At 44.7% G+C, this 22,630-nt stretch overlaps 1 protein-coding gene across 1 annotated transcript in view; it reads right to left on the minus strand.

The window, feature by feature from the left end:
* The window catches only part of T265_13396 (hypothetical protein), a gene marked incomplete at both ends in the record, with an annotated part of 31,705 nt that overhangs the window by 1,631 nt on the left and 7,444 nt on the right, over window positions 1-22,630 (minus strand). Inside the window, 7 exons of the mRNA XM_009168704.1 lie at window positions 2,688-2,880; window positions 4,694-5,000; window positions 5,694-6,040; window positions 8,878-9,020; window positions 12,492-12,815; window positions 15,210-15,368; window positions 19,946-20,276. Coding sequence (XP_009166968.1) covers window positions 2,688-2,880; window positions 4,694-5,000; window positions 5,694-6,040; window positions 8,878-9,020; window positions 12,492-12,815; window positions 15,210-15,368; window positions 19,946-20,276 — 1,804 coding nt within the window. The remainder of the gene's footprint in view (window positions 1-2,687; window positions 2,881-4,693; window positions 5,001-5,693; window positions 6,041-8,877; window positions 9,021-12,491; window positions 12,816-15,209; window positions 15,369-19,945; window positions 20,277-22,630) is intronic.

Genomic DNA, 22,630 nt, shown 5'->3' on the forward strand with positions numbered 1-22,630 from the left:
CTCGTCAGTTCACACAGCGCCTTGACCAGACCATTTCAAGCCGACGCACGACTCACTGTGCAGGAAAAGTCTGGGCTCGAAATCGTCTTGGATTAAACGACAAAGAACAGGCCAGATTTCAACACACTCGGTCGAGACGCCATTCAATTCAACGGCGTCCCACAAACATTGGCTGCATCGGCTACAACTTATCAAACGAAGAACTCGATAAGTCTCATACTTCTTTTGTCCATTATTCAGTTGTAATTTGTGTCTCTGGTAGCCACTATACATAACTGTTTATTGTTAGTGCTATTTCACCTTCTGATATTACTTCGAGTAAAAAGACAATAGCACCTACAGAATCACGTCTGTTCGGTTGATTCTGAATCGATGGTTGTCGTAAGATAACGGGGAGCAACTCCTCCAGTTGTGTGTTTCTGGCCAGCACGAACTTCCAGCATAAACGTTCGCATCGCGTAATGTGGCGGCCAGCAACTGCAAATCAACCGTGGACCCAGTGGAATCACGTGGCCACTGTGGAAGACCACAATTCAAGACTGTCATTCCTTCTGCGGCACATGACTTGATTCCGGTTACAACATGGTGCGTGCACGCCTGACAATTCGTTTCCCTTGAGGCCCTCGCAAGTCAGCAAGAAGCATACCAATCTACCGTCGTCGAGGAACTACCATAGCTCGACAGTATCGATCTGAACCAGCTCAACAGCTCTCTACGGTAAACCAATACTGTACTGGTAGTGAGCACGTATACGAAGTATGGCAAGATGTGAAAAGAGCTGTGCTGCCGACAGATTCTGGAGCAGCAACACTGCATCCAGCCACTAACAATGGTTGTTTCTTGAAATGAAAATTGCCTTTGACTCTGTGGACCGTCAGGCACCATGGCAGTGTCTGTGGAGCAGAGGTGTCCCCCATAAATTCTTGACCGCTGTACGTCAACTACCACGGATGTGTGAAGGTCTACGGGAAGCACTCGCCTGAGTTCACAACATCAATTGGTGTCGTGCAAGGCTGTCCTTTTTAACCTTTCGCCTTCGACTTCGTCATTGATACGCTTATGCAAGGCTCACTACCTATCTGATACCTGTTGGGTCCAAATGCTTCCAGGGAATTCGCTCACCGAATGGTTCTCGAAAGAAATAACTCGTCCATCTTAGATGACGTGATCACACTAGCCAGGCTGCCCTGGCCAGTGCCAGTTGACGAGCTAGGGAGGGCCAAAGGGCTTAAGCGAAGCATAGAGGCCAGTACCAGGAAACTCAGCAACGCTGGTTATTGCCGTCTCCCTGGATGAGGACTGGGGTTAGACACATCGCCAGGCATGACCTAACCACGCCCCCACTGTCATTCGTGTATCCAGGTTGTTGGCTTCAGTGAATAGCCCCTCTCACGATTTCCCCAATGAAAAGTCCCATGGTATCCCTGTATTCACGCATCAATTATATCAGTTACCGCCTTCAACGCGTAGCCATCTACCCCACCTCCCTGAGTCATCGGTAAACGAAACTGTGGCAGCGAGGATCACTGTACGGTAAATCTACAGACTACCCCACAACAATTAGTAAATACAACAGATAAATGGCTTATACCGGTCTGTGCTAGCTATCATTAAGTAGATCCCACGGGAGAATCTCGAATGAAGTGACAAGTACTAGGTAGGACCGATAGAGCTTGCCACACAGGTTGGTCAAACGACCTCAGGTTGGGGATGGGGGCGCAGTTGAATCTCATATGGCAACTAGAACCACACTCCTATGCACTGGAGCAGTAAAGCTCTCCAATCATAACAAGCAGGTGGTTACCCACATATCTCCGCTCAATCTATCGCATACTGTTGCCTGAAAAATTCTTCACCTCACGCAACATCTGGCCATACTTCCGGTACTCAAGCCTCATTGCACTTCAGTTGAGCTAATCCATACAATTCCGTTGCGCCAGATAATCTGTACTCTTAAAATATGACACTTGTTATATAAGAAAATGGGCCCGTTGCATGCTCATTTCAACGTTACTGCCTGCTTTCTTACCTAACCACAAACGTGAATTTGCTTGGAATACACATAACACCTATGCATTCAGGCGCCAGTTCCCCATGTCATGATTTTCCGAGCATAATATAAATTGAACCTAGACATGCAGAAAATGAGTATCGCTACCGATCAGCCTTGAGCGGATGAATCGAAGGTCTGTTGCATGCATGTTAATTCTCTTGGGTTTCACTAGCTACTCTTGTGTTATTCTTCAGAGTCTCTCAATTTCCAAAATTTTCACGGCAGCTGGATCGTAGTTCGGTGTGGCCCTATCATGTGGATTTGTCAGCTTCTCACATATGACCTCGGCTTTTTTCACCCGAAATTGACCGCTAACATGGAGGACCGACACAATGAGGTTGAGTGAGGCGGCCGGATCAGGAGCATGTGCAAGGGTACCACATGGTAAAAACGTGCGCGTCATCCTAGATAAACAAAAAGTATACGACCTTGAGGATGGCCTAAATTCGTGAATGTTCATAGGATTAGGTAGAAACGTTCACCTTGTGGGCGAAGCATTGGCGGAGCATACACTGCGATCATTCATAAATAGTTATCACGAACCAACCCTACAAGCGACCAACAAAGGCGCATATTTTCACACCAAAATATAATACAGATGTGTTAAACCGTATTAGGAAAGGGGCACACTCACCACAACATGAGACTCGTCAACTTTGCGAGTGGAAGCATCGTCAAACAAGTACCAAGTTTGTGTGGGTTCGTTCAGGGCATAGGCTGTGTAGTGACCACCTCCAAGATAGCCCATGTGGTTACTAACTCCTAACAGATCATAGATGAACTGCTCCTTCGTGTCGCGTAGAACCCAGGGAGTGAGATCCAACCCTCTGTTCAAACAAGAAAGAAGGATTGAAGAAGTCAGGTGCAAAGAAGTGGAAATTGTGGAGGCCAGTTGTGGCGTGGCTGGGACCACGAATTATCAATTTTCGGAACCAGAGACGTGAATTTTTGGTTGATTTCAGTGAAGTAAGTCAAAATATGTAGCCAAAAAGATGTTCGGTGGACAGGAAGAACACTTCCGTGATATACTGCATGCTAGCACAAACTACGTACAAGCAGAGAAGTTTCAAAATGAAGATTAAAGTTGCTGGATGGGGTACACACAACACGTTTCAATGGAAACTTCAAGGTAAATTTTGGACATTGGGAAAAGTCGCAAAACACCGGATGAAGTTACCTCCCCTTGTGGAATGTCCACTTCGCATCTTCCAAGCTGGAAGCACAATCTTTGCAGCAGATATAAGTAAGCGAGTAAAGGTACATACAGGACTCAAGGTGACGGCTTCCAGGATAGGTCAAATGCGCTAGTATGTCTGTGATAAAATTCACCAGCTGACAGAACTTATGATGCTAAAGAGCTCCCGGAAACGGGTATTCTGATTTCGACTTACAACTGGAACTGCATGCAAGAACAACCCTAGTCAAATGGATAGGTGATCGTTTCCAAAAATACAAAAAGATACGCTTTGGTTGCTCAGTTCATACATAAACTGAGTGTGATTTTGGAGATTTGCATTTTTGGCATTTCTGATGTGCGAAACTTTCGACTTTCTCAGGGGTTAGTCCCCACGAAGGAAGACTGGAAGTGCAGTGTTCATCAAGCCCAACTAATTGTTATAAAACTATAAACTTCTACCGGAAAACCAACGTGATTACCATTTAAGACGAGGAAAACTTGAAGTTCTCGAAGCAGAACAGGAATAGCAGGATACATTGAAAACATAGGTCATCATTCCTTGAGCAGCAGCAAAAAGCATTGTGAGCGTCCGTGGCACGTTACGCTAAGAATATTGACATATGTTGCAGTCATTTGCCATGACCAGCACAATTACCGTCCGAGGGCCAAGGGAGAAAAATACACATGACCTTGGTGCGTTCAGCGTCCGCTGTTTGATTGGGCTGTCCTGGTTTAGCCGATATCGGTGCATCGGACGACGATTTGCGAAAACACCGTTGAACTCGGGAGGCCTAATCACTGCCGAATTAATGGTAACATACAACGAAATGTGGCCGTGCGTCCTTCAGCCTACTGCTTGGAATGTCACCTATCCCATCTATGCCACCAGCCATAACCATTGGATTAGCAGGGAGCAAGCCAAATAATAAGAACGAATATACGTACGTCGACCGCAAACAAGTCTATCAAATATAATAGTCAGTCGAGCAAGCAAATTCATCAATTTCTGTCACGGCAGTACGATCATTTTTACGTTACAGGATACCAGTGTGTTGCGATGATCGTTGTGCTCATGTATCCTAATCTCATTACCATGCTGAAAGCTGATCTTGCTTATCTGTGCCCCTAACAAGCACTACCAAGCTGGCCAAATAAGATGGGAATAGGTCGTATCAGCTTTGACAAATATGCTGATCCGATTAAGGGGTAAAGTAAGGAAATCGATGCACCCACATGTCCGCTTCGCAGGTCAGACAACTTAAGTTTAAAGCCCCGCCCAACAGAGGATCCAGGTCCTAAAAGGATCGTGTGAACTGACCAAGATAATCATATCAGTAAGGATAGAGGACTGTTTAAACGGGAGAGTAAGGTAATTTACACGTGTACATTTGGGGTCAGTTCAAAAAAAAAAACAAGAACGGGCGCTTACTTCACCGGGAACTCCAAACAAGAACGGCGCTTACTTCACCGGGAACTCCACGAAACTGTCGATTTTGTCGCGAGATCGAAAAGTGGACCGGAATCGTTTCAATTGGATTATAAGTACTTTGGGCAAAGACCATAGATCGAATTTCTTTGTGGCTTGCTTTTCCTTCTTACATCGACTGCAGTACCAAAGATTTCTGGCACTCAATTTCTCTGTTCGTATGAACCGTCTCACGCAGTCCAGCAGACTATCTTTTGCTTTGCTGCATTTGAACTGAACTGTTTGGTAGTTCCATTGTACTGGGACCTCCACTCCATTGCAATCGACGCGGACTTTGAAGAGGGCTGATAGGTCGAAAGGATGGACAGATAATAATCAAGTAAGCAATGAACAACGATAAATAAGTGAAGCGATATGGGCTGTTGAGTTTAACAGTGGCCGGCTCCCTAAGTTCACCATCTTTATGAAAGAATATATGGCCAGCCATACAGGTTGATCATATTCATTCAGCTGTAACATCCTACTCATGTCTAGCTGCCGCGCCACCCGAAGGAAACATGAGGGCTGAGATACTGCCAGGTTGCCCAAGCCTAGACAGGAGCAAGCGATGTGAAGGGGTTGGTTCGAACCAGAGACCTTTCTGTCAGTAACCTCACGTCTTAACCACCGAGCTACTTCGATCCCAGTAGTGCAACTAGTATTCAAAATCGTTGCCCAAATACTCAAGATAGTGACTGCCTGGTATCCCTCAGTCAGAGCTCCAGATCGTGCACACTTACAACTCAGCTGCTCAATAACAGGCAGGTGACAGTCCTACTACGTGATTTGGCTCACTTCTGTCATCTGAATTCTTGGATAGATGATAACGCATCAAAATCGACCACCGCTTCGTCTAAAATGGGGTTCCAGTTACGACATTCAGAAACTACAGAGAGGGACTAGTTGCAACAAAGCAGCGAAGCATCAGTGTTGAACACTGATGTCATGCTGTCGATGAGGAGGAGGAGGATGAAGGACAGCCTCAGAAAACTACTCACAGTAGTCAAACCGGTCTGAAATAGCGTCAACCTCTTGATTGCGTTCATCTGTTAAATGTATTCGGCCGTGAAGAAATCCGCACACCGGATCATCATTTTCATCCATCGGATCATCTGTCTCGGATTCCACTGGATCATAGTTTGAAGATCCTGTCAGTCTGTCCCCAGATTTGTGATTCGCTGAACGTTGCACATGATTGGTGGTGAAGGTATCCTGTAGGTCAATACCAATGGCCCGTAATCGTGAGGCAATTGACCGGATGAGGTATTCGTCGGTCGGCTGCAGCATGTCCGGGGGAATACTGATATAGAAGGGCAAACCGACCCACCCTGAGATGTTCTGGTAACTGAAGAGCATAAAAAAAGAATTATGATCAGTATGATGGTGGCAAACAGCGAACGAAATCCAGCAACCAAGGAAAAGGGTATGGAATACAACGTTCAACCTTTTGCTGACTGTTGCAATCAGTAGGAAAAAATCGCTCAGCTATAATACCCTCTCGGTGCCTAGCTGCCATGCCACCCAAACGAAGGCTTGAGGGGCAAGATACTGCCAGGTCGCCCAAGCTTAGACAGGGTAAGTCGAGAGGTGGAGGTCGGATTCGAGCCACGAACCTTCCGGTCAGTAAATTCGCGCTCTAACCACTGAACCATCTCGCGATCAGTAGAAGTTTTGCCTGATTGGGTGAATGAAATGACACCGTCAAAACGTTCCAAAGATTCATCAAAGTGACATCCACACTCGAAACTGGTTCATATACAAGGTCAGCTACGAGTGCAAAATGAAAGGGGAAAAACTCGAGGGTATAAGTAGCCAGCACCAAGGGCTGAAATATAACACGTACAGACAAACAAACCATTGGCCTTTACCATTGAATGGTTTGAAATGGCACCTTTCCAATGCGAGTTGCAACGGACCAGGATTCTGTCAGGTTACCCAGGTACAAAACAGTGACGATCGACTTGAACCGCAGACGATTTGCTTAGGAGCTTGCGCCCTGTACTTGAACTAGTTCAAGATCTAATCAACACCTGACTGAACCAAACCTGGACGAACCTTACTGTCAGTTCGTTCCCGAACTGGACCTTCTAGGATGGTCAGAAGGCAGTAAGAAATGCACAACACTAAAGACGGCACAATGTGAAATCAGAAAAACAATGAGAAATCAAACACAGATAGGCTTAGAATGTACAGTTAGCTTACGAATCTACAACAAACATTTTAAGTTTACAAAGTCTCGACTATAATATTTAAATTCCACATTGTTAATAATTTGTAACTGGTTCAAAGGAAGAAATAATTCACAAGTCATGTGAAGTTGCCATTTGAGAAGTCGTCAAACGAATAGCCATATGACGTGGATTCCGTGATTGAAAAACGAGTGACGTTTTGGCCTGCTTCCGTGCGAGTCAACCACATAGCTGACCAGCTGTTCGTAGCAAGGAGGTCGCAAGTTCGAATTTCCTAGCTGATGATTCCCGAAACGAATTAAAAAGCTACACAATCCTTTTCGGTATAACCCGACTCCGCTAACAAGAGGCAGTCTCGACTGAAACAATATAACTCAGAAAAATCCGGGTGAGGGATGTCTACAAGATGTGTGTATTCATAGCATCATAGCGAGTTACAGGGAGGCAAATCCAAATGATTCATGTGCAGTTTGCAACCAGCTTCAGGAAAACAGCCTGTTCGTGTGGATCGCACTCCGCAAAAAAGTTGGGCTGCAAAATAATCGATAGGACTAACGGTATCACCACTTGATATAATCTAAGGATGTAAGGTTGCACACACTCCTAGCATGCGAGGTACCGACCAAGGCACAATGATACGCAGTAGGTGGATTGAATGGAGCGAGAAAGTCGGCAGTCAAACACTCACTTGGACTGATGGAACTGGACAGGGATCAATCGGCCCGGAGGAAGTTCAAAAGCGAAGATCGGTGCCCCGTATTGGTAATTTATCTGATCAGTAGAGGTTTTGCCTGATTGGGTGAATGAAATGACACCGTCAAAACGTTCCAAAGATTCATCAAAGTGACATCCACACTCGAAACTGGTTCATATACAAGGTCAGCTACGAGTGCAAAATGAAAGGGGAAAAACTCGAGGGTATAAGTAGCCAGCACCAAGGGCTGAAATATAACACGTACAGACAAACAAACCATTGGCCTTTACCATTGAATGGTTTGAAATGGCACCTTTCCAATGCGAGTTGCAACGGACCAGGATTCTGTCAGGTTACCCAGGTACAAAACAGTGACGATCGACTTGAACCGCAGACGATTTGCTTAGGAGCTTGCGCCCTGTACTTGAACTAGTTCAAGATCTAATCAACACCTGACTGAACCAAACCTGGACGAACCTTACTGTCAGTTCGTTCCCGAACTGGACCTTCTAGGATGGTCAGAAGGCAGTAAGAAATGCACAACACTAAAGACGGCACAATGTGAAATCAGAAAAACAATGAGAAATCAAACACAGATAGGCTTAGAATGTACAGTTAGCTTACGAATCTACAACAAACATTTTAAGTTTACAAAGTCTCGACTATAATATTTAAATTCCACATTGTTAATAATTTGTAACTGGTTCAAAGGAAGAAATAATTCACAAGTCATGTGAAGTTGCCATTTGAGAAGTCGTCAAACGAATAGCCATATGACGTGGATTCCGTGATTGAAAAACGAGTGACGTTTTGGCCTGCTTCCGTGCGAGTCAACCACATAGCTGACCAGCTGTTCGTAGCAAGGAGGTCGCAAGTTCGAATTTCCTAGCTGATGATTCCCGAAACGAATTAAAAAGCTACACAATGCTTTTCGGTATAAACCGACTCCACTAACAAGAGGCAGTCTCGACTGAAACAATATAACTCAGAAAAATCCGGGTGAGGGATGTCTACAAGATGTGTGTATTCATAGCATCATAGCGAGTTACAGGGAGGCAAATCCAAATGATTCATGTGCAGTTTGCAACCAGCTTCAGGAAAACAGCCTGTTCGTGTGGATCGCACTCCGCAAAAAAGTTGGGCTGCAAAATAATCGATAGGACTAACGGTATCACCACTTGATATAATCTAAGGATGTAAGGTTGCACACACTCCTAGCATGCGAGGTACCGACCAAGGCACAATGATACGCAGTAGGTGGATTGAATGGAGCGAGAAAGTCGGCAGTCAAACACTCACTTGGACTGATGGAACTGGACAGGGATCAATCGGCCCGGAGGAAGTTCAAAAGCGAAGATCGGTGCCCCGTATTGGTAATTTATCTGATGATTCATGTGCCATGGACGGCTCAGTGAGTGATTGTACACTTCGGCAACAAAGTACTACAAATGCAACCGTAAGTGAAAACCAGTGACTAGTCCAGGGATACCATGTTCTGACTAAAACACTGAAAGTCAATAACTGTTATGCAGCTGTACGCTGGAGGAAAGTGTAAATAGCAACAAAATTGGAGACGTGTACAACGAGATCAAACCGCAGGGTTACTGGATCATATTAGGGACTTAATGTTTGTAGAGTACACAAACCAGGACTGCCACCCCGCGAAGGAAGACTGGGGCGATAAAAAACAAACTGTCCCCTCATCTCAAGAAATGGACCGAAACAAACCTCACCAGGTTGAGAAGGATAAAATGTGCAGTGCTAAGGGAATGGAGAAAGTATTGTGGCTAACTCAACTACATCTAGGCTGTTGGCGCTCCACTAACTTCTGGGATCTACAATTACTAACCGAAGCTTGTCTCTTCAACGTCTCAAACAATACCCGAGAAAAAGTCATCTTATAATCAATATGGTTGAATCACATGAGCTTCAGAGATCCGTTTTGCTTAGATACGTGTCATATCTGAAAATACCTCAAACCAAGTAACTTCGATTTCTCATTCTTACTTCACAGAAAGATAAAGCCTTGATCTCTACATCGTGAGATAAGTATTTAAGCGCATAAGCCAACATTAGGACATTATGGTATAGGATCAGGGAATGATGAAAGTCTGTCGTGGATTGCGTACCTAAGCGCAAAATAACGGTTGCTCGTCTTGATTGACGGAGGTAAGGCCAAGTACAAAGATGCAACTTTTAAACACTTGTACGGTGACTGTGTTCCTTTCCCCCATCAAATATGCCACCATGAAAGGAAATGTCTCCCCGATGATCACTGCAGTACTTCACTGCAAGACCACCCGAAATGCAAAATAAATGGGAATCACCAGGTTCGTTTCTTCTTCCATGGGATTTCTTGGATGTCGGTTTTTTATGAAGAACACTGTATAACCATACAAAGTTGTGCCATGCGCACAGACACCCCAACAAACAATGCCATTCGAAACCACTTTCTTCAGTGCTTGATGGGGAGATCCAAAGAAATCAGAATCAGCTTGTCCTTTAGACAAGCGAACAATCTGATACACGATAACTGTTCGTGTATTCTTACTGAACAACTACCCTACCCTTCATTCAGTCAAATCGGCTCAATGCTCTCATCGAGGGATTGGAGCCACTTGGCCAAAGTTGATAAATCAAATTGTGAGCGTGTAGGTAACAAAAGCACGAGATCACAATCAGATCGCATACATTGCCGAACCTTTTTAGTGCATGTATTCCGATCATCTGGCGAGAAACGCCATTTCCTCAAGTTGGTGCGGCAAAACTCAGCAACACACAGAGTCAGTCAGTGGCTGGTGCTGACAAGCAACCCTCTCCCTCAAATATACGCGTTAGAAGAGCTAACCGATGTAATCAATCTACACCCGCTACCTAAAGGTAAAACATCACACACAGTCAGCCAATTCGAACAACAAGCATACTAAACATTAAACCAGTCCCTTTTGCGTCTCGCCCGTTAAACTAAAAATGTCTTTGTCGTCCATGTGATACTGAAGGAATCTATAAGATGCAGCAAAACAGCCGTTGTGAGCTTGCCCAGTTGACCCGGTTCCACAGGTTCACGTGTACACAACAGAGGGTAATTGCAATCCGAGGATCAATCAGAACGATCATCTCACCTACACACTTAGATCCGGTTTTTAGCGTGTGTTCTCTACGTAAGAGGGACTACACTGAAATTGAAAACTATTAGTTATGTTGTGGTCAGCTGAGATTTCTTCAAAAAAAGCACACGACAAATCAACAACATAAACATATTATCAATAAAGAGTCACGTGCGAACCAGCCGAATAAAAAACCACAAATTATGTGCAGCACACGTAATCGCGCTGGTAATTGAAGTGAAAGACTCATAAATGAAAATGACTTGCTCAGAATGAACGAGTGCTGTACTACATTGATAATACATCATCGGTTTGGGACGGAAAAACTCAAAAAGTCGTAATGCCGGTATCCTAAAAGGGCAGTGGCCCATGTGTGGAGCAGGGCAGTAATAATAATAAAGGGTTTGTCATTAGTTGAGAAGCATCGAATTCTTGGTTTGCAGTAAAATCAAGATATAAGTTTGAGGAAGCTAGTGTTCTAACGGTTAGGAATCCGAGAATAAGTCAAGTGCCCCCGACAAACTGTACATTCCCGAATAGTATCGATTGTAGAGGAATGACAAGCAACTGAAATTACACGCAAGAGTATATTCTTGAACACAATCTATGAAACGAACAAGGCGTTTTCCACTCTGGAAGTTCGCTAAGAAAGCCGTTCACTGATCACATCAAGAAGCGTCATGATGACCCACTGCGCCTAGCTGAGTCCCTTCAACGATGCCGTCTACAATGGCCGAAAGAGGCAAAAACAACATTGGAATTTTGAAATAGACTTTGTTCCGGGACAACCCACCTCAGCGCCGTAAACGGTGACAAGGAGAAACTTGTATAAGAAATTCGTTGCTGGAACAGACAGAGGGTGGTGATTTGTGCAGCTTCGGCGCAGATCATCAAATTTAAGTAATACCTATAAGAGACTCCACCGTACCACGAGAACTCATCGATTTTACACCAGAGAAATCATGCGACCAAGAAAGTAAATACATTTAAAACATTCAATTTTCCCGTTTTTGATAGCCTATTAATTTGTCATGATTTTTAGCCTTCCATGGAAAAAATGACAAACCGACTGCGCGCCTCGAAAGGCTAAAACGAACGGATGATCAAGTAGCAGACTTTCAGCGAAAACAGATTCAACAAACCCCTCGCGCTGGCGGTTGTTGCCGTCACTGTTAAGGCAATGCAATGGACTCCTGCAGGAAGATAACTTAGAACGAGAGTGGATTTTCGATGGAACAAGCTACAAGAATTAACTCAGGCATCATTTACTAAACTTTCGGGCATGGATCTAGGAGCTTCGTGCGTTCAAGTGCGTCGTCTAGTACTGGAGCAGATTTCTGGATTGTCACTAACCTGGCTAAGTTTCATTCACCATTTGATGATATGCAGTACAGTCTGGGTTCTCCTCCACTGATATTAAGCTATTCGTTGGATCTTCGACAGCTCACCTTACCAGACCGAGTTAGTGTAGCATACAGGCGACTACTAGAGTCTGAGTAGCGAGTGGGGATCAAGGACGAATGAACCGTTTTGCAAAAACGGTATGAACTCACCGATCGGGAGAATTGATTCTTGTTGAGTGTCGTCTTCAAAATAAGTGAGGTACAAATGGTACCAAAACTATGGAAACAGGGAAGCTATTTTGCTCTTGGACGCTAGGCTCAAAGGGCATGGATAGGCGTATCAACTATTTTGTGCTGCCAAGGTCGTATTCTGCAAGATATTGGAATATGTGCTACGAAATGCTATTCAAGGTCATGGTCCAATTAACCAAAGACCCGAGGTTTAAAAGAATGAGCTCAGTACCTGACAATCTTCATGATGCGGTCGCAGTTCTTCCAATGATGTGATGAGGTCTCGAACGAAAAATTCAGCAGAGACCATCACTTCGTAACGAATGGGCCCAGCCTCCTGTGCGTCATCACAAACCCAAGGCCAAACGTGTACCACTCTGAGGAAAGTAGATACTTCAGACAAAGGGAGACTCAACGAGGCAAACGGATCAAAAGTGACGGACCGTTCATTGCAGTCGGGGCAGACCACAGTAGACTTGAGCTGTCCGTGAAAGTAGTCCACAATCACGGAATCGTTCCGAGCCTTGTGGTTGCCCCAGGCCTCGGTTGCAACAACCTGCAGCAGTGAAAAGTACATGAATGTGGGAACATCAAAGCTCAAGTGGTCAGTTACAAATTCACTACAAAAAGACTGGTCAAATGGCTTCTTTTAGCCCATGACAAGTCATTACAATAAGAACAGCTTAGAAACGCCACTTTAAGTTCACGTAAAGCGGAAAGCCGAAAGAGCACTAGCACTCCCCATATCAAACGGACCGCAAAATCTCCGGCTCAGGAGCCATCATGCGTTGTTTGGGTGAGACTACAAAAATGATCAAACTTATCAGGACAAGCGCATGCAGATAATTAGGTACCAACTGACCGGACCCGATGAGAAAAAAGCAAAACGAAAATTCATCTACAGGGGTCCGAATAGAAAAGCGTAAAGTTATTCACAAGTCACTAAAACTCATCCACTTTTCCTTATAAGGTTATGTACACGTTGATATCGTTTCAGGCAAATGATATCCCAACTAACACTGCTGTCAGTTGTTGCGATTCCTAAGCTGTGCTGCTCACTGATGTGAGGGCCGGCAGAACGAGCTTCACATCGGAGGTAAATTGGACTTCATAGTGTAACAGAATATAGGCCACAGAAGTACTCAGCAAGAAAACACACCACTTATTAGGTCATATAGCGGCATGGCTAATGTAAACTCACAAGTTAAACCAAATGAACGGATGCATAGAAAACGGGTCACGCGTGAACGAAACCACCCACCAGAGTATTGGCACAAGTTGTGGAACCACGCTTCAGGTTGGAATATCCACTTCATACAACCAAAATTGGAGGCTAACTGATCGTAGATTGGAGATAAAAGGGAAAGACTAGACCTAAAAGCCCAAATTTAATACTGTTTTGCCTGGGTCTACACACAGGGCGTTCACATGAACTTTCTCAGCGGTGTAACGCCCCCCCCCCACCCCAAAAAAAACGCTAGGGCTCCTGCAACAAAAACTTAGCCAACTTAACGGTGTATTCAAGTTGCGCCAGGGTTTAGGGCTCCTCAACAAAAACTTAGCCAACTTAACGGTGTATTCAAGTTGCGCCAGGGTTTCCAAGCCATCCCTGTCCAGACAGAGTGGGTGGCGGCTATCCGAAATGTATGAATAATTTTACTCCCGTTGAATTATCCAGTTGAATTATCGAGTGGGAAGTGAAACAGTACTAATGAAGAGCGTGTTTTTGGTATCGTTACAAAGGGGAATTAGGAAACTGGGTGTTCATACAGAAAAATGAACTTGCAACATTCATGGTGCAAGAAGAATCAAATAAGCTTGAGGTCAGTGTGGCGGCTCCCGTGATAATGTGGAAACAAGTAAACATTTCGATGACCGTTCTGTGTGTACATCACAAAATGTGCCGAAAAATAAGCAATTTGCCGCAGCTTGATGGGTGCCTGCAAAAACCTCGCTCTGAAAGTACGGTAAGATTGATTTCGTTCAGTGCAGCTGCCACGGTACGTGGGGCTATATCCTTGCCCAAAATGCGCCGTCATAAAACGCCACAATCTCAGCCCACTTGAAAGCGGATGTGCACCACTGATAATGGAATCATGGTTCTTGGCATCTCCTTATACATAATAATCAATAGCCGTTCAGCAGAAACCACTTCTGCTTGTCTACCTGTCATGCAACCCAAAGGAAGCACGACGGCTGAGATAATCCCAGGTTGCCCAAGCCTTCACAAGAGCAGTCGAGGTGCCCGAGTTGGGTTCGAATCGCCGACCTTCTAGTCAGTAAGTTCGATTCTTAGCCACTGAGCTATCTCGCGTCATATTCTGTTATATGACCACTAACTATTACCCTGAAGACTGAAAACAGTGTTTTAGATTTTTTGAGAATACAGCACTTCGAACATGAAAATTATGCCAGTAGTATACGTGTGAGGAGGTGACAAACTACCCATGAACCGGAATTCAACGTCGGTGGGGACGGAGGACCGGTTAAAGCAATCGTTCGACACATCCGAGACATAGAACGTGAAATATATTCTTCGTGATGTTGTTGACGGCCCTCCTAAATATGATCGGATAAGTATCCGCCTTATTTGGCGTTCAGGCTACAAGGAATGCTGGTTTGTAGGGACATTATTGGCTCGTCCGTGTGACCGAAAATTGTCTGATGAGTTGATATTAATGTTCGGAAAATCTCTGCTTTTGTGGACGACTAGACCGCCGTGAATTCGAAAAGCTTCATCAGCTTAATAACCATAACGAAAATAGTTCTCAACTCTACATATCTCTTTTAGTCCAAACCCATGCACACCCAAGTGATCAACCACAATAGATATATGAAATAATGGTATCTGTCAAGTTTATTCGCCTTATAAACTTTTGGGAGTTCCTTGCGAGCACCTTAAAAAAATGCGAATACCTATCGGCAAACACCACACCAAAACTAGACCTACCTCATCTGGTCGATCACCAGCGTCCTTATATTGGATATACGGCTTGTCAATCACTTTATTCAGATCTTCATGCAACCCATCGAGCAGAAACATGAGCAATTCGTGGGAGTCGTGTTGAGCGTATCCGTAGAACTGATTGGCAATCGCCGCAATTTCACGCTAGATTCAGAAACGGGACAAAGGGAGTTGGAATGTAGTTTGGACTATTTCTGGAGCCAGTAAGGATAACATGGCGTACATGAATGAGGCAATCGTAGTTTCGGCATGAAATTAACACTAGCCAATGAGCCACAGAGTCTAGTGTGCATCACAGAGTGATGTTAATCAACCCATTGAGTTATTAGCGCCATGATAGCGTCTGGCTCACTGGATTTACACGTCGTTCCAGTGAAGCTCACTTGAAGCGATGGGCGAACATCACCAGTATCGTATAAGTAGTACACATTCGCAGTCACAATCACGGTACGAATTTACATGCAAACAGTTCGGGCCCGACTACGGTTAGTGGTTTGGATGAACGACAGACTTTAACCGGTGCAAAGATGGAAGACACACGGATGAATAAATATAGTAAATTTTAGAGTTTTTGAACGGCAGTGACAAAGGAGACACTAAGGTTCCGGAGGCTCACGATGGAACGGTAAGATTAGACGAAAATTCCATTTAACTGGAGTACGTTCTGTAGCGTTAAAAGAATAGTCAGTCGTCAGCTGGTTATCGTGCGCCCCCCCCCCATTATGTGACAACTAGTGAATGTTCCAATTTGAAATAACGTTATCTCAAGAAAGGGGTCAACCACAATCCAAAATGTGAGTCTAATTCTGTTATTCATGTGCCAAAAAAGATCACACAAATGGGTTACTGAAAGAAAACCAAGTTGAGGGTAGCTCAGTCGGTTGAAGTTGAGGCAATAGGAGTCAACGGTAATAGAAGTAATGCATCAGAATTAGGAAAATCCGTGCAGTGATTTTACACATAAACTGCCGCGCTACCTTCTATCGACCTTCAGAACAGGGAATATGCTTAGATATGTGTTTTGCAGTAAGTAGGGTTGCATCCAGAAAAGATTAAGAAAAGATTAAGATTAAGGCAAAAACGCTTGCTGTATGTCAGCTCGTTGAAAATAGTGAAGTCCTGGTGTTGGATCAGACATACAGTGAGCAGGAGAGCGCATGTAGCAGCCATCAGCAGAAGAGTTGTACCAGTATGCTGCAAGGAATCCCCATAAAGTCATCCTGTTTTTCTTCGTTTCATGTCTTCAACTCAAGGTGGAAAAAATCGAAAAAAAACTGTACAATTAGCCAAATCAACATGCCTAATGATGTACACAAGGCCGAATCATAATTGGACTACGTACAGTTACAGTGCTTCCTCTCCTGACAGGCATCATTTTGAAAGCTGCTCACAGTAACTCCAAGAAATGACGTAGTGGTTTCCCACATTTGGTGACCCATTCCCTACCACGACAAAATTTGATGCCTTCTGAAGTAAATTTATCATGAAATCCTTAAAAGGCCAGTCCGTTTTATCTAAACAGTTCGGTTCCTCCTAAACCGGGCTCTTCTCAAATTCGGATAAACAAAATAGGGATCTTGAAATTTTACATTCGTTTACCATTCAAGAAAGAACCGGTTATCTTTCTCCACGAAATCTAATAAGTACAAATAAGATCTTGATACAGGTGTACATTTATGCTCTAATCTGCCTGAACAATTGGCCAAACTGTTTCTGAGAAATTATCACACTCATGTGATGAGCGTTAAGAAGGACACGCCCCTAAATGAGAGGCTGATAAGAGGTAGCGCTTCATAATTGCACGTATCCGGAACATGATCTGACGTTGAACGTATCACTAGTGAACATACTGGTTGGTTATTTCTGCGACGCATTCCATATGCTCGGGTTAACGAAAAAACAATAATGGGAAAGGTGGAGTGGTTTCATAAAAGTTCCGCACACTATGTATGTCCGTTGATACCTGTGCAAAGTAATTAGTAGATAGAAATGTTTGTGGGGCATGGAAATCCCTCAAAGAGTAACAATAATCTAAAGACGACGGAGAAAAAAAACTCCCTGGGGATCAAGGTGTGGAAGTAAACAGAAACACTGAAAAATAAGCTGATAAACTTCCTTGTTTTTGGATAATATGAGTATGATTTACCGCCATCAATGGTAACAATACGGTGGCGCTAAATTGCCAATGTATTTAACTAAATCCCAATGATGTGCGAAGCAAAGTGGAAAGGCAATTGGTACTAGCCTACCGAGGTCCTCAGCTCTCCAAACATTTATTCAGACGACCTGGACAACAACTGACAGAACGAACGCCATTGACAATCGTAACTTGTTACGTATCCACCAGGCACTAGGAGGATCACGTGAACACCGTACTAAAAAGCGGACATCACCCAGACTAATTGTTCACCCTTTTCTGTCATGACATAACTTGGGCATCTGATTTTAGTCACTCCGAGTTTTACAGTTTACTTGCCTGCGGACGACATGACCGAGGTAGTTCTGTATGTATTCCACAAGTAAAGTGCCTGCTGCCTCAAGAAGTACGCGTTTCCTGGACATCCGTTAGCGGATCTGTTGGTGCCAGCCTGTCCCGGCTATTGTCCGTAGACATCGATACTCAAAAGCACAAAGGATCCTTAGATCCTCCACCCACAAGGTCCATGTTTTGTGACCACACGCTAACAAAGCTAAGTAAATAAACACAAACCTTGAGATCCAAAAGATGACAAGGGGGCGATGAGAGGGAGCGATGGTGAGAGACCAGGGGGCAAGATCGCTCAGTGGATAGAGCGCCGGGAGTTCCGTGGTTCGAAACCGAATTCTGTATCTCGAATTCCCCTTTCTAGGCTTCGGCAACCGGACAGTATCCCAGCCCTCATGCAACCTTCTGGTGGCATGGCAGTTGGGCACCGAAAGGGTGTTGCAGCTGAACAATTATTATTATTTATAAAAGATGACTTCTTGGACACCACAAGCACCATAACTTCACGAACACGATTCCAAAGAACCACGATACGATTTTGATCGGCTACGTTCCAACAAAAATCTACATCGAAAAGTGGATCAATTGAGAAGGACTTAAATAGGTGACGAGCCCGTATGCACAATTCGTCCCCGAAAGGCACAGGCAGTGGAAATGCGCATGATGATAGTTCATAAATGTATTTTAGGACGACCAATAATCAGCAATCGCTACAGGTTACCGAATAAAAAATCTCATCTATTTATGCTTGGAACCTTTTTGTATGTAAAGAGCACCATAAGGCCAAGGGATATCGTTTATTTCGGAAGTCAGGGTGAAATCTTCGATCAGTATATGGCTGGAGCAGACGTTTACCATGGTTCTCAATGTGAATCCAGGATCTCGGTAGCCCTAAGCCTACATGAGCGTTAATAGCTTAGGTAGTCGTAAGTGTCTGCGCTTCCAAGATGCAGTAAGAAAGCCTTAAAAACTCTGACAACCTCGGATTTAGTCTGATCGCGCACAACTACCCAGGTGTATGAAGGCGACCCGGCTGATATCATCACGTGACGGCCGACGTGGCACCAGGTAATTGATGGCTACGATATTCATGTTTGTATGTAGTTTCTTGTACTACTAGACAGGAGGACGAGTAACGTCCTCAACAAAAATCTGTGACCAGAACGCAACACAGTGGTGGTTAACGTACGACTGCTGTGCCCCAAATATGAGAAACAGGCTGCCACACACTTTGCGACACTCAACCTGGAAGGCCAAGAGGCTGTACTGCTTAGACCCACATCCACTGAACAACCTGACATAAAATACTCTGCGAGTTTCAGACCACCGTAAGGCTCAATGAGGCACAGGAGTTACATAAACTGTCCCACCTTGTACTGAAGTTCAGTGTTTTCGTGAAGGAGTATAAGTTTCCGAGAAAGATGACGAGGGGATTTACGTCATAAGCAATCATAAAATATTCGAGCCGGAATTCAAGAGATTCTAACCCAACATATACTGCTTCCAGAATGTTGCAAAACTGTGCTTATATGAAGAAACTTTACAGCAAAGCAGGCTCACTGATACAATAAAACACCGAACGTAACTTTGCCCCACTAATTTCGAGCGAAATATCAAAAACACCAATCTGCATCTTTCTTCCACCATTTGGTGTCAATAAGCCATCAACGGAAAATTAACATGAACATGCGGCTAGACCACTGTGCTCCAAGCGAGACCGTCTCAAAATTGGGACTACTTCGGCAAGCCCAGCGGCATTCTTCCACCAGAAAGCAGTTGCTACGTACTAGGGTAAAACGGAGTTGAGCTAAGTTGCCGCGTATGATTGCACAACAGGTGACGATGATAAAAGCACGGATAGGAAGACCGAAGGAACGCCCAATCCAAAAGTGATGACGCAACACATGAGTCTTTCGTATTGATATGCTTTCAGTTTTGAAACTCACAAACTGTGTGTGGATAAAAGCACAAAGTTTGAAAAAAGATATGGATACAAAAAATGTAGGAAGTACGTGTTTTGTGTGTCCTGTGGCAGTGTTTCACTCTTTGTATCGAAAAGCATATGCTCCGAGAAATGTACTTAATATAAACCGTAAGACAGTCGCTTGCACGGTCCTTTGGATGAAACAGAATAGATGCAGACGTAAAGAGACCCTGATGGTACGCTTCACAAGAGCCTGCAAACTGGGTAACGCATGTAATAAATATGCCAAGGTCAAACACCTCACCAACTCACTTTTAGAGTTCTCGGGACATCGTAGGAATACAGTCCGGACCACATACGGCCGATCAACTCAGCATAAGCTGATGCGATGCGTCCTTGAGTCCCAAGCGGGTTGTATTTGTTGATATCCACCTTCCAATTGCCGAGGAAATACCTTGTCAAGTCGGGAACATTAGACAAACACTGGATCGCGCTATTCATGAAACAGGTGTTCCCTAAGTTACTCAGTCCACAAACACCCCGCAGTTGTTTGTTTCCACTCGTAAGTTGGGGCAGCCAGTTGCCAAACCCATACTGGGATGGCGAGGAAACATTATTGCCAAGTCTAGATCCTCCAAGCTCACTGAAAAGAGATGAAAAGGATTAAAGGGACAAAGAGATATCACGCTGTCTCAGCCTGTTTAGTCATCATTCACCGGTCAGCTAGAATTGTGAAAAAACTGGCAGATTGAACGAATAGTCATTAACTTTTCGAGTGAAATAGAAGATGGACAGAGGAGGCCAGTTTCAGTGAATACAATCCATGGCCAGACGTACGATTTTATGCAGGATGGTACCAAGAAGGAATAAGAGTCCTACCCCGAACATTAGTCTGGAATGGGACCAAGTTTGGGGTTACAACATGGGCGGATTCGTGTCGAGGCAAAATATTAACCATGCGCGAATGGCGGTGAAGTTGGCTTTTTGCGCAGTAGTGACCGTGGATGATTGTCATAAGTGGAATGAAAAAGAGCAGAGAGCGGTAAGACGGACAATGGTGCAGAGTGATGACTTGGATGTAACGGTCGAAGAGTGAATCGTTCACATGAACAGGAAACAAAGTGGAGGAGAGCGCACCTCCTTCGGGTACTCCAGTGCCGGTGTTGCGGGACTGACAAACAATGCTGTCCATGAAAACCGACAAAGAGGTCTGTACAATATGCTTCCCATTTAGCTGATCGAGCCGCATGGGAAGTATGGCAAGGGAGTCAAGTTAGACCCCATGAAAAGCCTTCGATAATGGAAGGGAAAAACCAAACGTGTGTCACGTAAGCTAACGCACCACGCGTGGAAACCCAGGGCTCGAGTCAAAATCACTCAAGACAGTCCTTAAGACTGCAGACAGATGTGGTCAGAATGGGGCGAAAGCTGCGTTTTAGAATGGAAATAATGATACGTCCCTACGGAATGAAGAAAAAGACAACAACACGAAGACCGAAGAATAGTCTTTGAAGCAACTACAAAGAGTTTGGAGATTGGAGGGATACCGTCTGAAACAGATTATCGGTACTGAAAAATGGCAAGCCCGCCCTTCGCATAATGAGTTTAGGCTTAAATTTGCCTAACAACGGCAAACAATTAGTAAGTTGGGCAACGTAATCAGCTCCAGTCAAGGGGGCCAATTCGTTCCTTAACACCCAAAGACGCCATTAATTAATCTGAAAAAATGGACGAAATTTGACTGGCCAGAAGTAAAAAAAAATGCTACATAAATAGCAAACCACTTGTGAAGTTTCTGACCACTATTTGACAGCACGTCATCAGTTCTGTCCTACCTTGGGTTCGCCAAGTAGGCGTAGTCCCCTGTTTCACTTGAACACCAAACTGTGCAGAACTGATAAATTACACTCAGTTACGAAACAAGTTGGTAGCAACAGGGGACTCAACTGAATTTCAGCAACCTTAGTAGAGTTTTAAGCTGAAAAATTATAATGCGATATCTCGAACAATGTGCCTACTGGAACATGAGGTGGATCGTGTACAGCGCATTCAGCTGTAGAATACCACAAGCAAGGTCACTTCATTCGCCCCTTAACACCAACGTAACCTGAAAAGGGGTTTAGTTCGAACACTTGGAACCTTTCCGGAAAAACGAAGAAACCCTCCAAAGAGCAACATTTCCAGAAAAGAACATTTGAAAATTGGCGTACATCATCCCATTTATCAGAATATTAGCACCATATCATACGATGAGAAGATGCGCCATGCCTTAAATGGGGGCTGAATCAGGTAAAATGACTGGACACGGATCTGAGGCACTGAAACTTAACAAACTGATCTGAACGATATGGCGACAAAAAGAGAGCCAGTGCTTGGGCAGCATCTACATCAGGGAACTGATTTGGAAACCGGACCTAAAGTTGCCAACACGACGTGGTGGTCGGGCTTCAGTGCTCCAATGATCCCGCGGGCTACACTGGCTGGAACTTCGTTCCACAAGGTTCAACCATGCCAGGAAGGCCAAAGGGGAGCAGCCAGACCAAGAGCAGCGAGACCCCGTACTACGAGTAATCGTGCTACGAGGCGGCCTGGAGGTAAACCAGCATGTCCATATTTATGGAAGCAGCGATGCTGCCTTCCCTCGAGGAGGGACGGGTTAGAAAATGTCGGCCCCAAAACCGCACACTCCGATCACCCAACGGTTTACTGTGACCACAGGCGCATTGTCCAATACGGTCGAAATACTTTTGAAACCAAACAGCCCGGTGCTGCTCAAAAGGCACCTGCTGTGCGCAGCCGCGTCAGGAATGAGACAGTAACGCCTTATTCCCTGCGCCCTCGGGTAAGGCCAACCCCCTGCAGCCGAGCAGGTCAGACTATTGAAGGCATCGGCCCGGGCAGGGTCCCGAAAGAAAACCCTACATTCTCCCGCCGCCTCGTGGGTCAGACTTTTGAGTCAGAGGCTAGGGTCAGGGTTCCCGAACAAAACCCTACGTC

The sequence above is a fragment of the Opisthorchis viverrini genome (genome assembly GCF_000715545.1).
Source record: "Opisthorchis viverrini unplaced genomic scaffold opera_v5_63, whole genome shotgun sequence".
Lineage (NCBI taxonomy): Eukaryota > Metazoa > Platyhelminthes > Trematoda > Opisthorchiida > Opisthorchiidae > Opisthorchis > Opisthorchis viverrini.